Here is a 19,391-nt window from a genome sequence, read left to right as displayed (position 1 = left end):
TGGCATGAAGCAGCATCTGATGAGTGTCACATAAAATGCTGTAATTGGGGAGCAGGGTGTGATCACTTAGCGGGAGTGAGCAACAGTCCTACAAGAGATAACATTACAGCTGGATTAGGTGGAGTGATATGTAGTAGCAGAGGCTAAAGGTAGCAGTAATGGCATGGGTAGTGTTGAGTGTTGCAGACACAAGGCATATTTCAGTTTGAGTGGTATTTAGATGATGGAGCTGGAAATGAAGTATAGCCCTTGACAATGTTATTACTTTAATAATTTACACATTTATTAATGAAAGTTTTGCCTGATGATTATACTTATATTACTGTTTGTATAAGAATAAAGTAGAAGTTTTTATAGCATTAGGAGTTTTGCAATTTTAATGTGTAATTGAAGTGCAAAAGTGATCAGTAAACTGTGTTTCTTTAGAGCCCTCAAAATGAGTCCTGATAAAATGCCATTGGGTTTGGCAGCTTGGCATTACTATAAAATATGCAAAGCAACTAAACTGGAAGTCAAATGATAAGGTGTTAAGAAATTGCACAGTCGGGAAAGAATGATAGCAATTGAATTAAGGCAGCATTTATGTCTGAGATTAGAGAGGCAACACATTGGGATTTTTTTTTTTTTGTAGAAAGATGATGGAATCAATAATAAAGGCCTCAGTACCTAAGATAGGAAGTCGTTGCTTGAACAAAGCCCTAAAGCAGATGAGACTGGATAGCATTAAGACTCTGGGACTGCTTTAGATGAAAGGATTTGGCATTAACAGATGAAGTTAAGCATGCAGATAGCCCATGACCTAGTAAAAGTATTTCTTTGGAAAAGGCAGGGTACGTTGTGCTTCCAAGACACCATCTACACCCAGATATGAAGGAAGACAGTACAGCATCCGGGTGACCAAGGAACATCAATAATCATATCCTAATTCATGTCAAAATGGTGCCTCACAATCTTCAGACTGTGCATAGGCAAACGACAGGCTTTTGTTGACCTACAAATTTGAGCATTTTTTTTTTTTTTTGTAGAAATCACTGACTCCTTAAACACAAGTTTTGACCAAACTAGAACTTTATTTCTCAATGGCGATAATTATCTGGAGCTGAGTTATCACTGACTCCTTGAGTGGGACACAGCTCTTCACTTGGACACAGCTCCCTGTACCCATTGTCTTGCCGATACTGAGACAGAGCATCTGTTGATATTCTCCTAACTATGGAGTTGGCATTTGGCCTATAATAGTGGCATATTCCTTTATATGCACCAACATAGCTTCTGGAGACTTTTGAATTTTCAAGAACTGGTTATTAAGTGTGGAATTACTCCTGGCCTTAGAAACAGTAGTTTCCTTTCCATGCTTTATTTGACAAAGGGAGAAACATGGCAGAAGTCTTTTAATTATGCACTTCATTTTGTCTTTTCCTTCTGGTCTGTGTGGTTGTGAGCACGTACTGTTCTTACACCTAGAAGTTCACCTCGATGGAGACAAGGTAATTTAACAAAATACTTGAGAGAAGAATCATACCATAAAAAAAAATTTGTGTTTTAAAAGAAAGGATATGACATAAGGCATTGAGTAAGTTCTTTCTCATGGAGTATTTCCTCAAAAGAAGAAAATTTTTTTAATTGTATTACTTTTTCTTTTATTACAAAAGTTTATTTTTACATCATTTTGTACATTTTTTTCCCCATCTTGATTGTAATCCCCGCTTGTTTGTATTACTTTTTAATGAGGTTTGTTTTGGTTCTGTATATTCCACATATGAGTAAAACCATCTAGTATTTGTTTTTATTCCTTCTGATTTCCTTTGCTTGACATAGTCCTCTTCAGTCCATCCTTTTTTTATAGCTGAGTTATATTCCATTGTGTAGATGTACCACATTTAAAAAAATAAACTTTTTTTTTTTAAAGATTTATTTATTTGTGCATACAGAACTGGGGCACAGGCCAGAGGTGCAGGAGTGGTGAGAGGATTCACCAGAGACAGAGTGGGGAGCAGAACAGGCAGATGGACGAAGTACACTGCTGAGGGGAGCAGCGGGCGGGTCAGGAGAGGTCCGCCACACCATGTGGTCACTTCCGAGGCAGGCGGGAATCGAACTCATGCGGAAGTGGCTTAAACTTCATAGTGCTGTGCTTTAACCCGCTGCACCACCAGGGAGGGCCTAAAAAAATAAACTTTTAACTAATGACCAGATTTGAACTGGTTTGCAGTGAACAAGTATAACCATGGTCTCTGGTTATTTTTTATGTGATTTCAAAGATTTTCCTTGTTGCAAACAGATTGAACAAATTGACTGTTTTGTAAAATTTTGTTTCCTCCCAAAAGCACATCCTCATAATGCCAACAGATCTTATGCACCTTTAAAAGTGGCCTCAGGAAAAAAAAAAAAAAAGTGGCCTCAGAAGCAACTTACTGAAATAAATGACACAAATGTTTTATGGCAAAAGTGTGTATTTGCTAACTGCCTGTCCATATTGTAAGGCTTAATGCAATATTATGACTGTTAATTTTTTTTACTTGAATGGTCTTTGCCTATTTTTCCTATCAGATTCTTTACCAGTCTCTGTCGATTTGATGAGTTTTACTGTTTGTAAGCTCCAGCCATTGCCTGCATTTTCTTCTGGGGCTTTGGTTGTATTTTACCTTTTATATGCCAAGTGACAGGATTTAGATCTTTTAATTTTATATAATCAAATTTCTGCATTGTTTTCTTTCTGCCTTCTGAATTTTCTTTTTATTCTTTATACTAATATGGAAAGTAATTATAAAATTTATACTTTTATCGATACCTGCACCCCCATGTTTATTGCTGCTTTATTTACAATTGGAAAAACATGGAAGCAGCCCAAATGCCCAAAAGTAGATGACTGGATAAAAAAGATGTGGTACATATATACAATGGAATATTACTCAGCAACCAAAAAAGAGAAACACATGTCTTTTGCAGCAACTTGGATGGAGCTGGAAAAGATCATGCTTAGTGAGATAAGCCAGAAAGAGGAAGAAAAATACCGGATGGTTTCTCTCATAGCAGGAGTATAATGGACCAGGCGAGAAAATAACAAAAATAATGAACAACCATATACCAGAGACATTTTGCGGGGGTGGAGTGGGGAATGGGATCAAAAACGGGGGTGGGGGGTGGGGAGGGAAGTGCACGGGATTATGGTGATGGCGCACGGGTGACTTGATGATGGGAAACCCACGGGGATTACAATTGAGATGGGAAAAAAAATGTACAAAATGATGTAAAAATAAATTTATAAAATAAAAAAAATTATACTTTTATCAAAGTAATATATTGGAAGCATGTGAAATTGCTGGTTTGTACTCAAAACAATAGAATGTTAGCAGTTTCATATGGTTTTATTTAAGGAATTGTTTGAAAAGTCAAATAGTATTGCAAGTCTTATAACCAAAACCAGGAGTCTCCTTCCCTCTTCCAAGTCCACGGTCCCATATCCTCCCTCAAGAGACAATCACTTTAGTTCTGGTTAGCAGTTTCTTCTGGAATTTACAGAATATAACTTTCTGATAATGCTATCCTTTTCCCCCTTCAATTTATTGAGTGCCTAGTATGTTTGCGACTGTTCTGGATGCTGAAGTTTCCATAGAAATGAAAACAAGCATTCTTTCATAGAGCTTCCATATTGGAAGAAAGGTTGGGGACAGGTAATGTAATAAATTATATACTAGATGACAATAAATGCTATGAAAAAAAGTGAAATGGGAGTGGGGTGGTAGAGGCATGTGACACTGGAGCTTCAGATTTTAGTAGGGTGGCTAAGGCAGGTGTCCCTGAGAAGGTCGTGTTTGAACCTGTGGGGGATGCATGTGCAAAAACCCTGAGACAGGCCCTGATGCCTCTTAGGGTCAGTAAGAGGCCTTTGTGGCCATAGCAAAAATGAACAAGGGTGGAGATGGGGATTGAGTTGGTGAAGTCAGAGAATGATTGTGAAGGGAGGGGAGAGGAAGGGCGTTCTTTGACTTGTGTCTGAGACGGTAATCATGAAAGGGTTCTAAGCAGAGCAGTGGTGACAGGACCTGATGTATATTTTAAGGGTCATTTTGACTGATCTGTTGAGAATGACTGTAGAATGGAGTGGAGAAGTGGGGAGCTACATGTAGTAGTCAGGAAAGGAATGGCTGTGGCTGAAGCCAAGCTATTGTCACTTGAGTTAGTGAGCGGACATGAGAGCCTAGAGACAATTTAAAGATAAATGGGGTTCTGACAAATTGGAGTACCCAAGATGAGTGCATGTTTTTGAATTTAGTAGTTGCAAAGATGTGGAGTGACCACTTACAGAGGGTAAAGTCTGAAAGAGGGGGTTGTGGTGGGGAAGTTCTGGTATTTGAGTTTTGTTGGGTTTAAGGTCTTCAAGTAAGAGATGTCAAATAGGTGGTTGGTTAGGCCACTTTGAGTTCAGGATGCTGATTTGAAAGTTGACAAAGTTTGATCAAATTTAAAGAGGAAGCTGGATGAAATCACTGGGGTGTAAGAGCAGTTGTGGGCCAGAGGTGAACCACAGTGAAGCAGGAGGAGAACCAGGATTGTGATTTTCTAGAGCCCAGTGAAAGCAGAGTTTAGGAAGAAGCAAAGACACTTTCTGTATGTTATACACAGGATGATAGTGCCCTGGTGTGTTTCAAATCACCAACTTCTCAGATATTTCAAAGAGTCATTAGTTTTTAGAAAGTTCCAAATACGCAGGTGAGTCTGTCTTCAGCACATGGCACCTTTATTCTGCTCTTGGACCACTCTTGGAGACAAGAGTTTCCTAGAAATTTATCATCTAATGAGGAAAGCTTTTCCCAAGGACTGCTCAGAAGAATTTCTGAGACACTTGCCTATTTTAGAGCCATCCCCTTGCTCCTCATCCGCTCCACACCCTGTATCTCTGGATCATACCAAAGGTGAGGAAAAACAGAAATCAGCATCAGGAGACAGAAGATCTTAAGCCAAAACTGGGGCTGCCTGGGCCCACTTGTAGATCATGACCCTATTGATCTCAATCAGCCAACAGTCCAAGTGAGGACATTTGGTTATTTTCAGTATCATTGAAATAAGTAAAAACAGCACCCCCATATAGAACTGGCTTATCTGATGACTGGGTACTTTGTTGACAACAAAAGTCTTTTATAGAAATGATCTGCTGATTCTTTTGAAAAAGATAATATTGTAACATTGCAAGCACTGAATATGTATTTGTATATGAATTGTATCTTAGCTCTGCGTTTAATAAGCTCATTAATATTGCGAGTTAGGATCCTTAGGCTGTGGAGCAAATTTCATTTTTTAGATGTTAGTGGATTTACCAATAAAAGAAGATTCACTGTTATATCGAAAGGGAGGGAAAAGCTCACTGGAGAATGTAAGTCATGTGTTGCTGGCATTACAAAAATAATAGTGATATGAACGTGACGTGGCTGTAAATATCAGTTGCAGGAAATTGTACCTTTTAAGGTAGAATTCCGGTAAGTCATGTGTGGCCTATAAAGACTGTCAAAACTATATATCTTGATTATTAGGAACAATTCACTTCCTCCTATAAGCTTTTAACATTTTTATTTAATTTTGGTGGATGGTGTGGAAGTTAGTGAATTTTTGGGGTGTGTGTGTGTGTTGCTTTCCAAAGGGTAGTTGCTTCTCTGGTAGAACAGTCAGTTTTAAAGACTCTCTCACCTTTTTCCTACTGCAGCACAAAATCATTTTTTAACATTGGTGAAGATAACAATGATTTTCCTCTGGTTAATTCATTATAGAAATCTTGTTATAATCAGCTCACAAAGCACTGCTTATCATGCATCTGCCTTCAAACATAATTTCTTGCAAGTGGTTTCCTGAAAAATCAATTTTTCTCCACTTCTGCCCTTGCTGGAATACTTCATGCATTCTTTTAGAACAAGATCAGTTTTGGGACTTATGTAAGTGGAGACTGTTCTTTCTATTTAACTGAAGTGTTTACCATAAAGTTCAATAAAAACAAGACTGTCCATTTGCTGTAATTTCATTTAAATGTTATTATTTGCCCAGCCCTACTCCTGTTTTTCCCTAACCTAGTTTTTTATTTCTCTTATACTTACTTAAGTATCAGGGATCCTCAACAAGTTACATTGTTTTCTAAATCCAGAAAAAATTTCCATTTGCTCCAATATTCAGTCATTTTATTAAAGATGCTATGCAGGTGAGTACAACTGTATCTGAATATATTGCCCTAATATTTTTCCAAAAAAATAAACATTTAGAAGCGTTCTTTAGAAGCATTCTTTCAAAAGAGTATAGCTTCTATTCTTGAACAAGAAAGTATTCTGCATAATCTCAACATGTCTGGAATACTACTTGGAAATATTTTTTTCTGACAGAAAGAAACTGTTCCTGCCTGGAGAATTTTTGGTTGCATAGACCAAACTTTAAAAAAAAAAAAAATTAAAATTTCAAATTCAATATTCCCTTTTTTAGGGCTATATTTTTATATTTAATTTTTTGTGTGCATATTGTGCTTTCTCATAATTTTGAAAGTGTAATTAAAAGTTCTTGTCTTTATTAGCAGACTGACAGAAAGTTAAATTCTCATGTGGTTTCTCTTTTGTGGTAATGCAGTATCTTCCTAGCTTTACAAATAAGTTGTCTTAGAGTATCAGGAAAACTTGTTAGCAATTAGTTTTTTTTTTCTTGGAAATCAAAAGTTAATACATTGGCCTTCGTGATTTCTTTAGGTATTTTCAGTTTCTATTTTTTACATGGGTGAAATTTTCAAGAGTTTTTATTTGAATATCTTTTTACAATTTACTTTGAGCAACTTTGAACCTGTAACAATCCAGAAAGAATTTTCTGTTCCTTTGTTCGAAAGCCTTTTCCCCCTTTATATACACAATTATCATCTGTATGGCTAGTTAATATAATCCATAACCTTCATGTTTTTTCGGTAATTTCTCCCTTGACTGTTTCACAAGATGAATGTAGAATCTGCCTGCCTTAGCCTCTTCAGATCTCAATAACTTTTAGAGTTTGTGTTTACATTTCTTTTCAATTCAAACCTTCTCCCAAGCTTTCTTTTTCGTTGTTGCTCTAAGATGTTCCTAATTATCCTCCTTTGTCTTTGGGATAATTTTATGATTGGCATAATTTTGTCTTAGGATCATGTTACCACATAGTTTTTACATGTCTGTTACAATTTATATCATTATAACAACATTGGCATTATATTGAAAATGTTTATTTTAATGGAAATTTTCAATGTTTTGTTGTCAGGACCTTAACATTATATAATAACTGCCAGATGCTTAGCTTTTATTAATGTCTATATGTCTTTATAACGTCTTCAAATGTTCATTTATTAAAATTTTCTACTTCCTTGTTGTAATTAAGGTGCCTATTGGAGTTATTAAATATTTATTGGTAAAATTAGTCTAGGGTTTTAAGATATTACAAATAATTTTTATGCATGGGTTTTGGGAATTTTCCCTCATTGAAAGAAAATAAATCTGCATTTTGGTATGCTTAAGGAAAAAAACAAAAAAAGTTTATTTTTATATGCTTTTAAGAAGTTAGGCACTTTTCTTGACTGTTCACACCAAGCCACATAAGTGCATTTCTTTAAAGAAAGAGAAACTTTAGAGTATCTCCTTCCTTAAAGCTTTAATTTTTTATTTAATTTTTAGATATCTGTGACAAAAACCACTTTATTATGATCCAGACAGATCTCACTAAGACGACTCTTACTGATCTATGAACATCTGTAAAATTTAATTACACAATAACTACATATAATTGAAATTATAGGTTAACTACTATATGTTGATAACTTATCAACAATGTTGGTGCATATTATCTGATTTATTATATCAGATTGATTATCTAAAACAAAAATAATAAAAATTGAACCTGTTCATTTTGAAAATCGCAGGTGACAGTGTAGTAGTATATAATATTCCTTCTCTTTGAGCTAATAGAAGGGCAGGGTCCACTTCACTTTTGTTCACACAAGTGGTTTCCGAGGCTTTTCCTGTGGGTAGTGCTTTACCTGTGACTTTCCTTACCATCTTCTCTTCTTGGTTAAGAGTGACGCCCAGTCTCTCTTACCTAACCTTTGACCTCTACTTCCTGTACTATATTCTCACTTAAAAAATTGTTTACCATTGCTTTTTTAACTTCCTTGTTTTTTCTATACTATAATGTATTGGCTATTTTAAATGATTATGAAAGTAAAAACTTGGTCTATCATCATGATCACCTGTCCCTGAGACACAGTCAAAATATATTTTGTTTTATATGTTGATATAGCCACACACATACATCTTCCTGCCCTGGGCTCCATTTGCTTGTTTGCTCGTAGTGTGAGCTCTGTATTTTTGTGGGGTTATTTTCAAATTATAAAATTATGTAACATGGAAAGTTTGAAAAAATAGAACAAAATATTTGCCCACTGTCCTTGCTCTCTAACAAAAGTATTAAAGGTGTTCATACATTTTCTTTTGTACTTATGTATCCATATTAATTTTCATATTAGTAAAAGCTGTAACTTCTTGGATAAGTATGACTATTGTATTCTCTTCAGTTCTTTCCATTTGCTGTTATATCTCATGCATTTCTGTGGTACTGTATAGTTTATAATTACAGTGGCTTCAACCCCATGTTTCATAATTTTTTTTTAAGATTTATTTATTTATTCATATGGAACTGGGGTACAGGCCAGAGATGTGGAGGGTGAGAGGGTTCACCAGAGACAGAGTGGGGGGCAGAACAGGCAGATTGGCGAAGTACACTGCTGAGGGGAGCAGCGGGCGGGTCAGGAGAGGTCTGCCACGCCATGTGGTCACCTCCGGGGCAGGCGGGAATCGAACTCATGAGGAAGTGGCTTTTAGATTCTCAGTGCGGTGCTTTAACCCGCTGTGCCACCAGGGAGGGCCACCATGTTTCATAATTTAATCATTGCCATACTTCTGTATATCTTGGATGCTTCTAAGTTTTTTACTGTTAAAAATATCCTTAACATTTGAAATTATAGGACAGGGAAGCATAATATTTATGTACACTGTTAAAATTATTTGAATAGTAAATGAACTTTAATTTACATATGCAAGTTTATTCTTTTAATGAGCACAATGTAGGTAAGTTGAAAAATAACTAAATTCACAACTAAGATATTTCTCATTTAAGAGAAATGCCAAGGCCAAATCAGGAGTTTCTGGTATAAAAACATTACTTTCTATCATGAGCCTATGCTGTGACATTCCTTAAAGTGTAAGCATTTCTAAATAGATTCTATGTTCCCCTAGAAGCTTGGAAGCTTTTTGAGGGAAGTGACATTTTTATGAAATTTTGTATTTTGTACATCATGTAGCATACAGAGAAATGTCAAATATGTATTAAACAATAATTGAAAAAAGTATTAACAGAAAAAGTTTGTTTTCAATCCCTAAATTAAACTACCCACTGATAACTTCTCATTATTTTCAAGAAGTAACAGAACACTCATCTTTTTCTGTTGTACATCTGTGGATGTAGAAAAACACTAAAAACTTCCTTATTGAATTGCTTTAATATATGAACCATATATGAATATATATGGCAATCATCTTTTTTTTTTAATTGCCACATACAAGAGCTACTTAAACCCATGGATTATTCTCTTTGCCTCATTATCTTGCTGTGAGAATTAAATGAACATGTCCAGAGATAAAAAGTTGAATGGTGTCCATCATCTTGTGAGTTCTCAATAAACACTAATCTTCATCACTACAGTGTCTACTGTTTTAGTATTGTTGTTGTGTAGAAGAATTATCAAAGCTTACCATAAGCACTATCTTGTTTTGGTCATGACATAACAAGTAGTCTGTACTTCAATATAATCTTTGACTCTACAAAAAGTAGTGAAAGACTTGTTTGGTAAATATCCTGGAACCATAGGTGACTTATTTAGGAAAATAGAAACTTATAGCCTCTTTTCAGAAGCTTGATCTCAGAACTGCAGCTGAGTAATTCCAGATGGGATTAAAAAGTTAAGAGAAAACCAGGCAGCCCAGGTTTTAAAACTTAAGAGAATATAGGTAAATAATATCAGACCTAAGGGTAGTAAAGTCATAAAAACAATGGCAGAAACAACAGAAAAAAGAAGTTTATATATTCAAGTACATACACCATTGAATTTTCGCAAAGAAAAAAAATGTTAAGGAAAATCAAAAATCTTAAAAATTATAGGGCCAAGCATTCTGACCTTAAAAAAATAAGGTGAGTATGTGTGTTTGTGTAGAACCTAATCAAAATGTGATCAAAGTGTATTAACCAATAATTTAGAGAAGAAATAAAAGTGCAGGTGAGTTGCAAACATAAACAACCTCAACCCCACCAGCAATTAAAGTACAAGGATAGCAATTTATTACTTGTTGAATCCCTAAACATTTCAAAGTGATTAGAATTCCTTTAATGTGAATGGTAACATAGGCAGTTGGACATACTGCTCTTGCTAATGTATATTGTTATGAAGTGATCTGAGAAGCATTTGGGTAACATGTATCTGGCCTCTAGCAATTTGTTCTAATGAAATCATCAGTGGACAGAATGAAAGACAGGTGTATGGATGTTTACCATGTTCTTATTGAAATAAAGAGCAAACAGCAAGGAACTTGAAATGTCACCTTTTACAGTAAAAAAATTTAAACAAAGCTACACAACTAAACGACAAGTTAATGAGTCATCAGACATTATTTCTGCAGGGAATTATTAGCTAAGAAATATCTTTGTGATTAGCTGGCGACCTGCAGCTGCAGTCTGGCCACAGAGTTTCCCTGTTACAGTAAAGTCAGGCTGCCATTCCCTTAAAAAATGCAAATCTAGCAGCTGTGGGTAAGTGCCCTGGAAAAAGCTTGTTCATAAAAATGTTGAGCCAATTATAAATTATAAAAATGTGAAATATAAGGAATATATATATAGAAACTGTTCCCTTATCCAAATTTCTCATTACTGTTCCTTTTCCCCTTTAAAAAGCCAGCTCTTGCTAAGACTTCTGCATTGGAAGTGAACTAGCTATAAGTAGGTTCAGGGTTATTCATTCACATTTACCCTCAGTTTAAGTATACACTCTTTTCATAAGAGAATGAAATCAGATCTGAAAGCAAGAAATAATAAATCCCTGAAACTTAGATTTAATCAAGGTGAGGTTTGAACGTTCAGAATTTCTTGAACAGCATGCCTTAGCTTGCCATCACCTACTATGCAGAGTGTAGGTCCTAGAAAAATAAGCTGTTTTTCTTGGTTTTGGTCTTGAGAAATAATCACAAGTAAGTGCTCTGGATTTCAAGCCTCTATCATATTCTCTGTTCTAGCTGTCTTATGGTTTGCTCTGGGTGGTGAATTTTTCTTGTTTTCTTTCCCTGTGAATGTATATGCATATGTATGTGTGTACGCATGTGTCTATGCATGTGTGTATACCTGTAATGTGTGATAAACAGAACATAAAGGTTTGTGTGATCAAGGGAATAAAGGATCATAAGTATGGAAGACAGAAGGTAAGAATGCTCTTCAAATTTAAATACAGTAACAAAAATAACATGCAGCTTTAGAAAGTATATCTAAAAAAAATGAAAGGATAGTTCATTTGTTGTGTTTACATACTATTTTAATACCTTACTTTTTAATGAGATTCTTTAAATAGTTAGCAACTTTAAATCTGGCTTTAATTTCAGGGCGCTATCCCTTTCACAGCATTAGCCAACTAAAAATACCAGCCCCTTCATTTGATTTTTTTCCTTTCTTGTTTTCTTGTTGGTATGAGGGTCCTGGGGGCTATGACTGTGTCCTCAAGGTACAAGCCGCCAGCTGCAGACATGCTCGCTCGTGTACTAACCTATAGCTAAAGAGTATAGATGTTTTCCTATGGCAAACAGTAGGCCAAAGACTTTATGGAAATTATTTAACCCAAAGTCCTGTGAGGCAGGTACTGTCTTTATCCTCATTTTAATGTTGTGAGAAATGAGCCTTAGAGCAGTCTTTAAATGTTGGCAAATCACTAGCTGCAGATAAGTCGCCTCCAGGCCCTAAAGCTGACCAAGGCCTACTCTGTGCTGTCCAACATGTGCCAGCCCGCTGTTCTGCCTGTGACTGTGGCCTCCAACTGCCTCTTTCCCTGTTTTATCTCTGGAGCATAAAGGGTTATGGCAGTTGAACTCCATAACCTGTGGGAATCCACTTGCTGGCCAGTTGCATCTGGAGATGACCGTGGCCTCCGAGCTGTCAGGGAGCAGGGACATCGGGCCTGGTGGTTGCCCAAGTTCCTGCCAGCTCAGAGCCTTTGTGAATACAGTCTGTTGTCCTTTTTTCTGCTTCGTGGAGCTTTCTCTTGTGAAAATACACCAAGTGTGTCCTGCTTGCTTTCCTGAAGTTTACATTAAGTAAAAAAAACCTGGCTTCATTGTAGAGTTTTTGTGGTTGCCTTTTAAAATTGCTTTAGCAAGCACCTGTTCTGGACCAGATGCTGGACAGCGCTCACCCCTATGTTTGGTGGGCAGACGCCGGGTCTCTGATGTCCATAGTAGTCACATGATGACCTCTTTGTTCCCAGTGTGTCTGTTGTTTTGGATGAGAGTAAAAACTTTAGTTCATTGCAAGGCCCAGTTAAATAAACACTTACGCACTATAATTTGGGATTCAGTGGGATTCTGGAGCAGAAAGAGTCCAGGTCTTTGCTTTGGTCTTCATTTGCTTTGGGTGAGGTAACCCATTCCTGTGCTGTAAGTGTGTAGCGACTGGAGGGAAAACCTGTCTCCATACTAGGAATTTCTGCCCGCTTGTCCTATAATTGTCTCCCCTGAAGCAAGAACTGTGGGAACTTGACATTAGAAACCACGTAATACCAGCATCTGAAAGTTAGAATGGTGGACGTGTCAGTTCTGTGCTACCCTAGAAGTGTGCTGCTGCGCCATCTTACACCGGATTCCTGTCTGGACCAGCAGGTACTGGTAGCAGATTAGGGGAGGGTTGGGATGTGATAACTAAGTTTTGCAAATTAGGAAGAAAAAGACTGCTCTGAAGCAGTGGGAGCAGTGATATCTGGCGCACTGCTGAGAGGGCTCTGTGATCGAAGGATCCCGTTTGCAGGTTCTCATGAGTTTTCCTCAACTGACTAGAAAATGAGAGTGGAAAAGAAAAGACCTAGTTTTTTCTCTGACTCTCTATAGGAGTTTCATCTCTCTCTTTGTGTGTGAATACAGAGTTCACACATCTTTTCTTCATGGTAAGAACAGAATTGTATACTGCACTTGTTATTCTCCTCAGAGCTCATCTTTTCGGAGAAAAATACCATCGGGTTTCATCCATTTTTTTCTGTTTGCTTTGTCCACTTTACCTACTGCTTTTTAAAGAGAGTTCTGATTAATTATACTGTTTCAAAAGTTTGTAAATCTTTTCCATCAATGCATCCAAGTGTCTCTTTAAAATCAGAATGGCCCATGCTGGGCTATGGGAATAGATTACCAGATCAACTTTCTCTCTCCATTCTTAACTTTGTGGTTGAGTTTTTTAACCCTGCATCCATAAGGTGAGTTATGTAGCTCTTAGTTATTGTTAATTGTTTTTGCTACTGTCTTTATTATCAGTCTTATTAATTTTTTAAGTCCAGTGTAATAATTACTGTCTTCTTTATATTTCCTAAAATGTCCATAGACCAGTTATTCTGTTCTTATATTTTGTTATATAATACCTCTATTTAAAAAGTTTTTGATTATCAAATTTGATCAGTATTGTCTCTAAAGACAGTATTTTTTGAAACATACTTGTGTCTTGTTTTGTACTAGAATATAAGAATATAAAACAAAATATAATGTCTTAAAAAAACAAACTGGATTTTGAGAGAGTTTAAAGGTTAGTTAGGTTGAGGATTGATTGTTCATCTTGCTGAATTCTTGAATGCTGTTATGTGGTAAATGTTACTATTCTAGAAAGTAAAATAAAATCAGAAAATGCAACTGCAGGTAAAGGGTTGAGAAAGTGAACTTTTGCCTAATTTTTAAAGCCCAAATATTCTAAAAAAAAAAAAAAGCAGAGAGTTGGTGAGGGCTTTTAAAACACTGATTTATTTAAAAATGTCAAAAATTAGCTTAGCAAAAGGTCACTTGATCAGTTGACAAGCCACATTGAGACTATGAGACAGTTTCCACAGGTATGCAGTGTGCAGCCTCCCTCACTAGGCTTTAAATGCTAAGAGTAGAGAAACCCCATAGGACAAAAGGACACGAGACTTGGTCATTTCCGCCACCCTGTGGAGTCTCGTAACAATTAAGTAACTTGCTCTGGTAACAAGCTGGTTTGTAACCATGGTCATGTTTAGTCATGTTTGACACGGTTTTCTCCCTTAGTTTTCTTTTTATTTAACAATACATTTAACCAGTTTCTGCCACAGGCATGTTGTTAGGCTATACTCAGAAGATGATACAAAATAACCAGTATTTTTTGAATGAGAGATGTCATCGTTTATATTAATGTTTTACAGTGCTTTTAGCTTTTCCTTATCAAATGTGTTTTCCTTAATCATCATGTGATAAACTTTGCAATTCCCAACTTCCTCATTTTGTAGTATTTTGTACTTACTTAGCTCACCAGTTTCTGAAATATAAACCCACAAGACTTACTTAGAATTAAAATGGATATTATAACTACAAAAATAAATGCTAGATGATTCTCTTATAGATTGCTCTTTTAGTAAAATTGTGTATTACCTTTGTTATCTCTTGTCAGATGTGAATAAGAGTGGGTTTTAAAACTTGGTTTTGAGGGGCTTGTTTTTTGATCCTTATTACTAAAAGTAGTTTTTTGTTTGTTTGTTTGTTTTGATTTGCAGCTGGTTTCAGAAGAAGCTTCCGTCTTAGTAGAAAAGACAAGAAAACAAACAAGTCCATGTATGAATGCAAGAAGAGTGACCAGTATGACACGGCCGACGTGCCTACGTATGAGGAAGTGATGCCCTACCGGCGCCAGACCAACGAGAAGTACAGGCTGGTGGTCCTGGTTGGTGAGTGTTTGTTTCTCTGTGTGGCTCTGCAGAGAGAGGCAACATTCTGAGAACATAACTTCAGAGAGAGAGCGATTCTTGACGTTTGCAAGCCAGAGAGTCTACGCTGGATCCTTTCGTTTGTTCTCAGAATGAACTTAGTCTTTCCTGATCATTTCTGTTGGCCTCTCTTCTAACACAGCAGACTCAGTGGAAGCTATTACTCATAATTCTTTTTGTCACACTAGATTACATATTAAATACAAGTAAATAGTATGTCCTATGTCTCTATTTGAAAAATAGAGAAAGGAAGTCATGTAAAAATGTTCATTGTATGAACACTCCTTAATAAAGGGTCATTTGAAGGCAGAATCTGGTAAACTAGTTAAAATCAAGAATGCATGTACAGGTGGAAGCTGGAAAATTCATTTCACTGGTGTCGCTGACTGATCCCCACCTGCACTGTGGTCTTCCGTGGGGCTGACATTCCACAATGGGGTCCACTGGCCTTGGTGAAACTGTCCTTCAAAGGTGCTTCCTGTACTTGCTTTCTTCTGCTTGTGAACATCCACTTGAGGTATCCTCAGGCTACTGTTTGGATGGATAGCAAGCTGTGATATCCCACGAGGAAGGGTAGTGTGGATTGCTAAGAATTGGGCCTCAGGGGCACCGCAGGCTGCATTGTAAAGCTGTGTGTTCTTCAGTAGCTGGGTGAATCCGGCACATTTTCCTTTTTTCCTGGGCTTGCTTCTTTAGTTGAACAAAGCAGAAGACACTAAGAGCACTGTCTTTGTTGGATAGATAAATGAACCGGTATTTGCACACTTAGACCTAATAATGTTTTAATAAAAGATAGTTCTATGTAGTAGCTAAATCTGAGAAGATAATCATGGCATACCAATGTAGTCAACTGTGAGTTGACTTCTGCTGATTTCAAGGTTCAGTGTTCAAAACACTTGTAAATGAAGTAAGTGACCAGTGTATCATCTAAAAGAGGTATTCGGACAGTGGACTTGCATTGTGGAAATCCTGGACTGTTTTCAAATGAACTGTTTATTTTTCCTGATTGTAAAAATCATTGTTTAGGAAACAGCTCCTGGGCTCCCACAGCATGTGTGAGAACATGGAAGGAGCAAAAGCAGCATGGTGTCCCTCAAACTGAAGTTGTTCTTTCCTAGAGTGTTCAAAATCATTCAGAATAATTGTGAAACAGATAGATACATATTAAGGAGGTACACATAATATTGGATTATTTTTATTCTTGGACTTCATGTTCAGTCTGTTAAAATAAACCAGATTATTAATATGGCAAAAATATGACCGCGGGGAGCTTTGAGCCCTGATCAGAAAAATGATTTGCTCTTCCTTTTATAAAAGTGTTACCCTAGGGTCACATTTTAGCACTAAAACATCTCGGTGATGATACGTTATATTCCCTTCCACCTTTAAAAGTATTTTCCAAAAAGCATGTTAAAACCAAATGTTAGGTATTTAGTATGCTGTTCTAGGTGAGGGCCGTGAAGATGGGGCCCCGCTCAGCAGACTGGGCTGAGAGCTTGTGCTCTCCTCAGTCCATGAACCCCTGGCCAAGTGGCATCTGATGGCAGCCTTGTGAGAAGCTGACCGCTTGGGACTTAATGCTCCTCCAGCTTTTGATTTTAATCTGTTTTTTGCTCCCAGTCTCTGAATGATTCATTGTGACTCTCAACCCAGTTATTTTCTTTGAAAGCAGGGTTCAAAAATCTTTAATTCTTCACAGCGTTTACTGTATCTTTGCCTTGGTCATTGTAGTGTTTAGTATGTAAGGGTTATGGGTTGATTAGTTTAAATATGTAAGCTTTATGCAAGCTTCCAAATACTTAAGGAGCAAGGAAAATATACAGGGTACGAAAGGATCTTGGCAAATATAACTGTGGCTAATGATTTTGAATATTTAACATGCATAATTAGATTTCCATCTAAAGTAAAATCGGGGTTCAGAGGCTTTCTTTTATTAAGATCTAAAAACATTTCACATGGAGTATTATGACTCTCCAGACTTGTAATGAAGGCTTGTTAGGTGCACCTACTCTTTCAGCTCTCTGAGTACCATTACTTAGTAGTAACATACTCAGGTACACTTGAGTACATTTCATTTAAAGCATAAATATTTCTAGCCCTTTTCATGAAAAAGTAGGGATTTAAATTTAAAAATTAAAATAGCAACAGAAGCCCCCCAGCTTTTTCGTGTGTGCCCCTTAACTACAGATGATCTTTTTCACGTGGTGTGCACAGGTGTAGGTGTGTTCTCCAAGTTATGAAGTGCTGTCACTTAAAGAAAGTCGTGTGGTGTTTTGGTTAGTCATGGGTTTCTGCTCCCTGTTTCCAGGTCCTGTAGGAGTGGGTCTGAATGAACTGAAGCGCAGGCTCCTGGTCAGCGACACGCAGCACTACGGTGTGACTGTTCCCCGTAAGTCCTCTCCCACTGCGCTGGCGGCGGCACAGTATTCCTGTGCCCGAGAACTGAAGTGACAGTCTCTGCCTGTCTCAGGGAAAGAAGCCAAGGCCTGGGCGTTAGGAGAGCTGTTCAACAATCTGTGTCAACAGATCATCGACAAAATACTCGTTCATCACAACATCTCTACTCTCCTATTCTTCAGGCAAATTTCAGTTAACAAATGGCATCGGATTATTATTGACAAATTTTCTACTAATAAAAGTAAAACTATTCTATTTCCTAAAATAAGTGTTAATGTTTTCCAGAGTTTTCTACCAGCTTTAAGATTAAATGAACCAAACCACAGAGAAGTGGAGAGGACTACTTATATATAAACTTTTCTTAATTACTTTTTATATGTAGTAATTGGCAGGTAGTGTTAACTGGTCCTTTCATGGCTATATAATCCAAGTATGGCAGGTTTCTTCAGTACACCGAATTAGATTCTATTTTTATAAAAGTGGTTTTCACAGGCATTCTTACAAATGAAATGAGATGCTGGAAGCATTTTGATCTCCAGAATAAATGCCATTTGACTACTTAATATGTTGATGTTAGAAAGTCATCTAAAAGACTAAATTGAAATGTTGGCTTTTTCAAGTGGTTTTAGTACTTGTTAAAGTCGTTTGTATATTGCCCTGAGCAATGTTCTCCAGCTTTGGAAGATTTCAACTTTATTTTAAGATTATAGCTTTCTATTACCTCAAGTTACTCCTTGTTACTACATTTTTCCAAATTATTGTTTGTAATCATTTTCAGCCATACATTATAGCACTGCTGGTTTCCACCAGCAGAGATGAAAGTAAAGGAAAATGTGGAAATGTGTGATTAGTTTTTCATTCTTTTTTCCCTTTAATGATTCACTTCTCTTACAACTTCAATCTATAGGTAATTAGAAAGTTTTACAAAACAATTGTTAAGTTTACAGGTGAGCAATTACAAAAGGAACCCTGAAGATGGAAAAACAGATTCTAGTGGAAAAACATTAATTTTTTTGGGTATTTATTAATGTTGTCATAATGTACTTCATCTTCCTTTCCATAGAATGCAATGGGAGATGCCCCCCTTCCCCAGAGGAGGAGATGGGGTAGGAAGTTCCTGTGACTTACTCAGAGTTCAATAGGTGACAGTCACCTGTGTGCAGACTGGCCTGTCCTTGCTCCTGTAGAACACTACCTGCTCCTTTCAACTATAGTTTTTACTGTTAGCCCATCAGTAGTACAAAACCAATTTCTTTTGAAGATGGTCAGTCCCCGTACCTTAGTTTATCAGAACCCTCTGTAAGAGTCTGATACTACCCAAGGACCAAGGGCAAGGTACCCTTTCGTTTTCAGTTTATCCAACTATTAAAATAATAGCTTGCTCAGAAGTTGTTACAGCAACCAACAATAACAATAACCAGCCATCCATAACTTGGCTATTGTAGTTGTATGGCATGGAAGTAAGACTACCAGAGGGGCGGGTGGAATAGGGAGCACCTTGGAATAGATAGTGGGTAGTTGGGTCTTTGAGGGTCGGGCCCGGTGGAGTGACATCTGGAGTGCCGTGTGTGAACCTATACATACCCCTAAATCAGAGGCAGTGTTGTAAAACAATGTTACCTCAATAAAAAATGATACAACTAAAATAAAGTACAAATAAGTACTAAGAAAAAAATGGTTACTGTGGTTAAATATGATATTCAATATTTTACTTCAACAAATTTTCTTTTAGGAAGTAAGCAGTCGCCAAAGCCTGTTTTCTGTCTCATTTACTGCTTTGGGGAAATTGCATCCTTGATAAACAACATCAGTGTTGTTTTAAGGCTAGAGGCTATGAGCGACTCATCTGAGTGACTGTATATAACCAGACTTTCAAAAGGATGTCTCAGTAAATTAAAATAGTTAACAGCAATCCAACAGTTAACAAGTATTGTCCTAGGTATCAGAT

General features: G+C 36.9%; 1 protein-coding gene across 2 annotated transcripts in view; it reads left to right on the top strand.

The window, feature by feature from the left end:
• MPP7 (membrane protein, palmitoylated 7 (MAGUK p55 subfamily member 7)) overlaps positions 1-19,391 on the top strand; it is a 134,378-nt gene that overhangs the window by 108,079 nt on the left and 6,908 nt on the right. For both annotated transcript variants that reach the window (XM_004693051.2, XM_012732657.1), the window contains 2 exons: positions 14,837-15,007; positions 17,355-17,435. In XM_004693051.2, the coding sequence (XP_004693108.2) occupies positions 14,837-15,007; positions 17,355-17,435 (252 nt within the window). The remainder of the gene's footprint in view (positions 1-14,836; positions 15,008-17,354; positions 17,436-19,391) is intronic.

This window comes from Condylura cristata, unplaced genomic scaffold, assembly GCF_000260355.1.
Source record: "Condylura cristata isolate star-nosed mole 26May11 unplaced genomic scaffold, ConCri1.0 scaffold00035, whole genome shotgun sequence".
NCBI classification, from domain to species: domain Eukaryota; kingdom Metazoa; phylum Chordata; class Mammalia; order Eulipotyphla; family Talpidae; genus Condylura; species Condylura cristata.
Note: the sequence above shows the minus strand (reverse complement) of the source record. Positions and strands in the feature narration are given on the sequence as shown.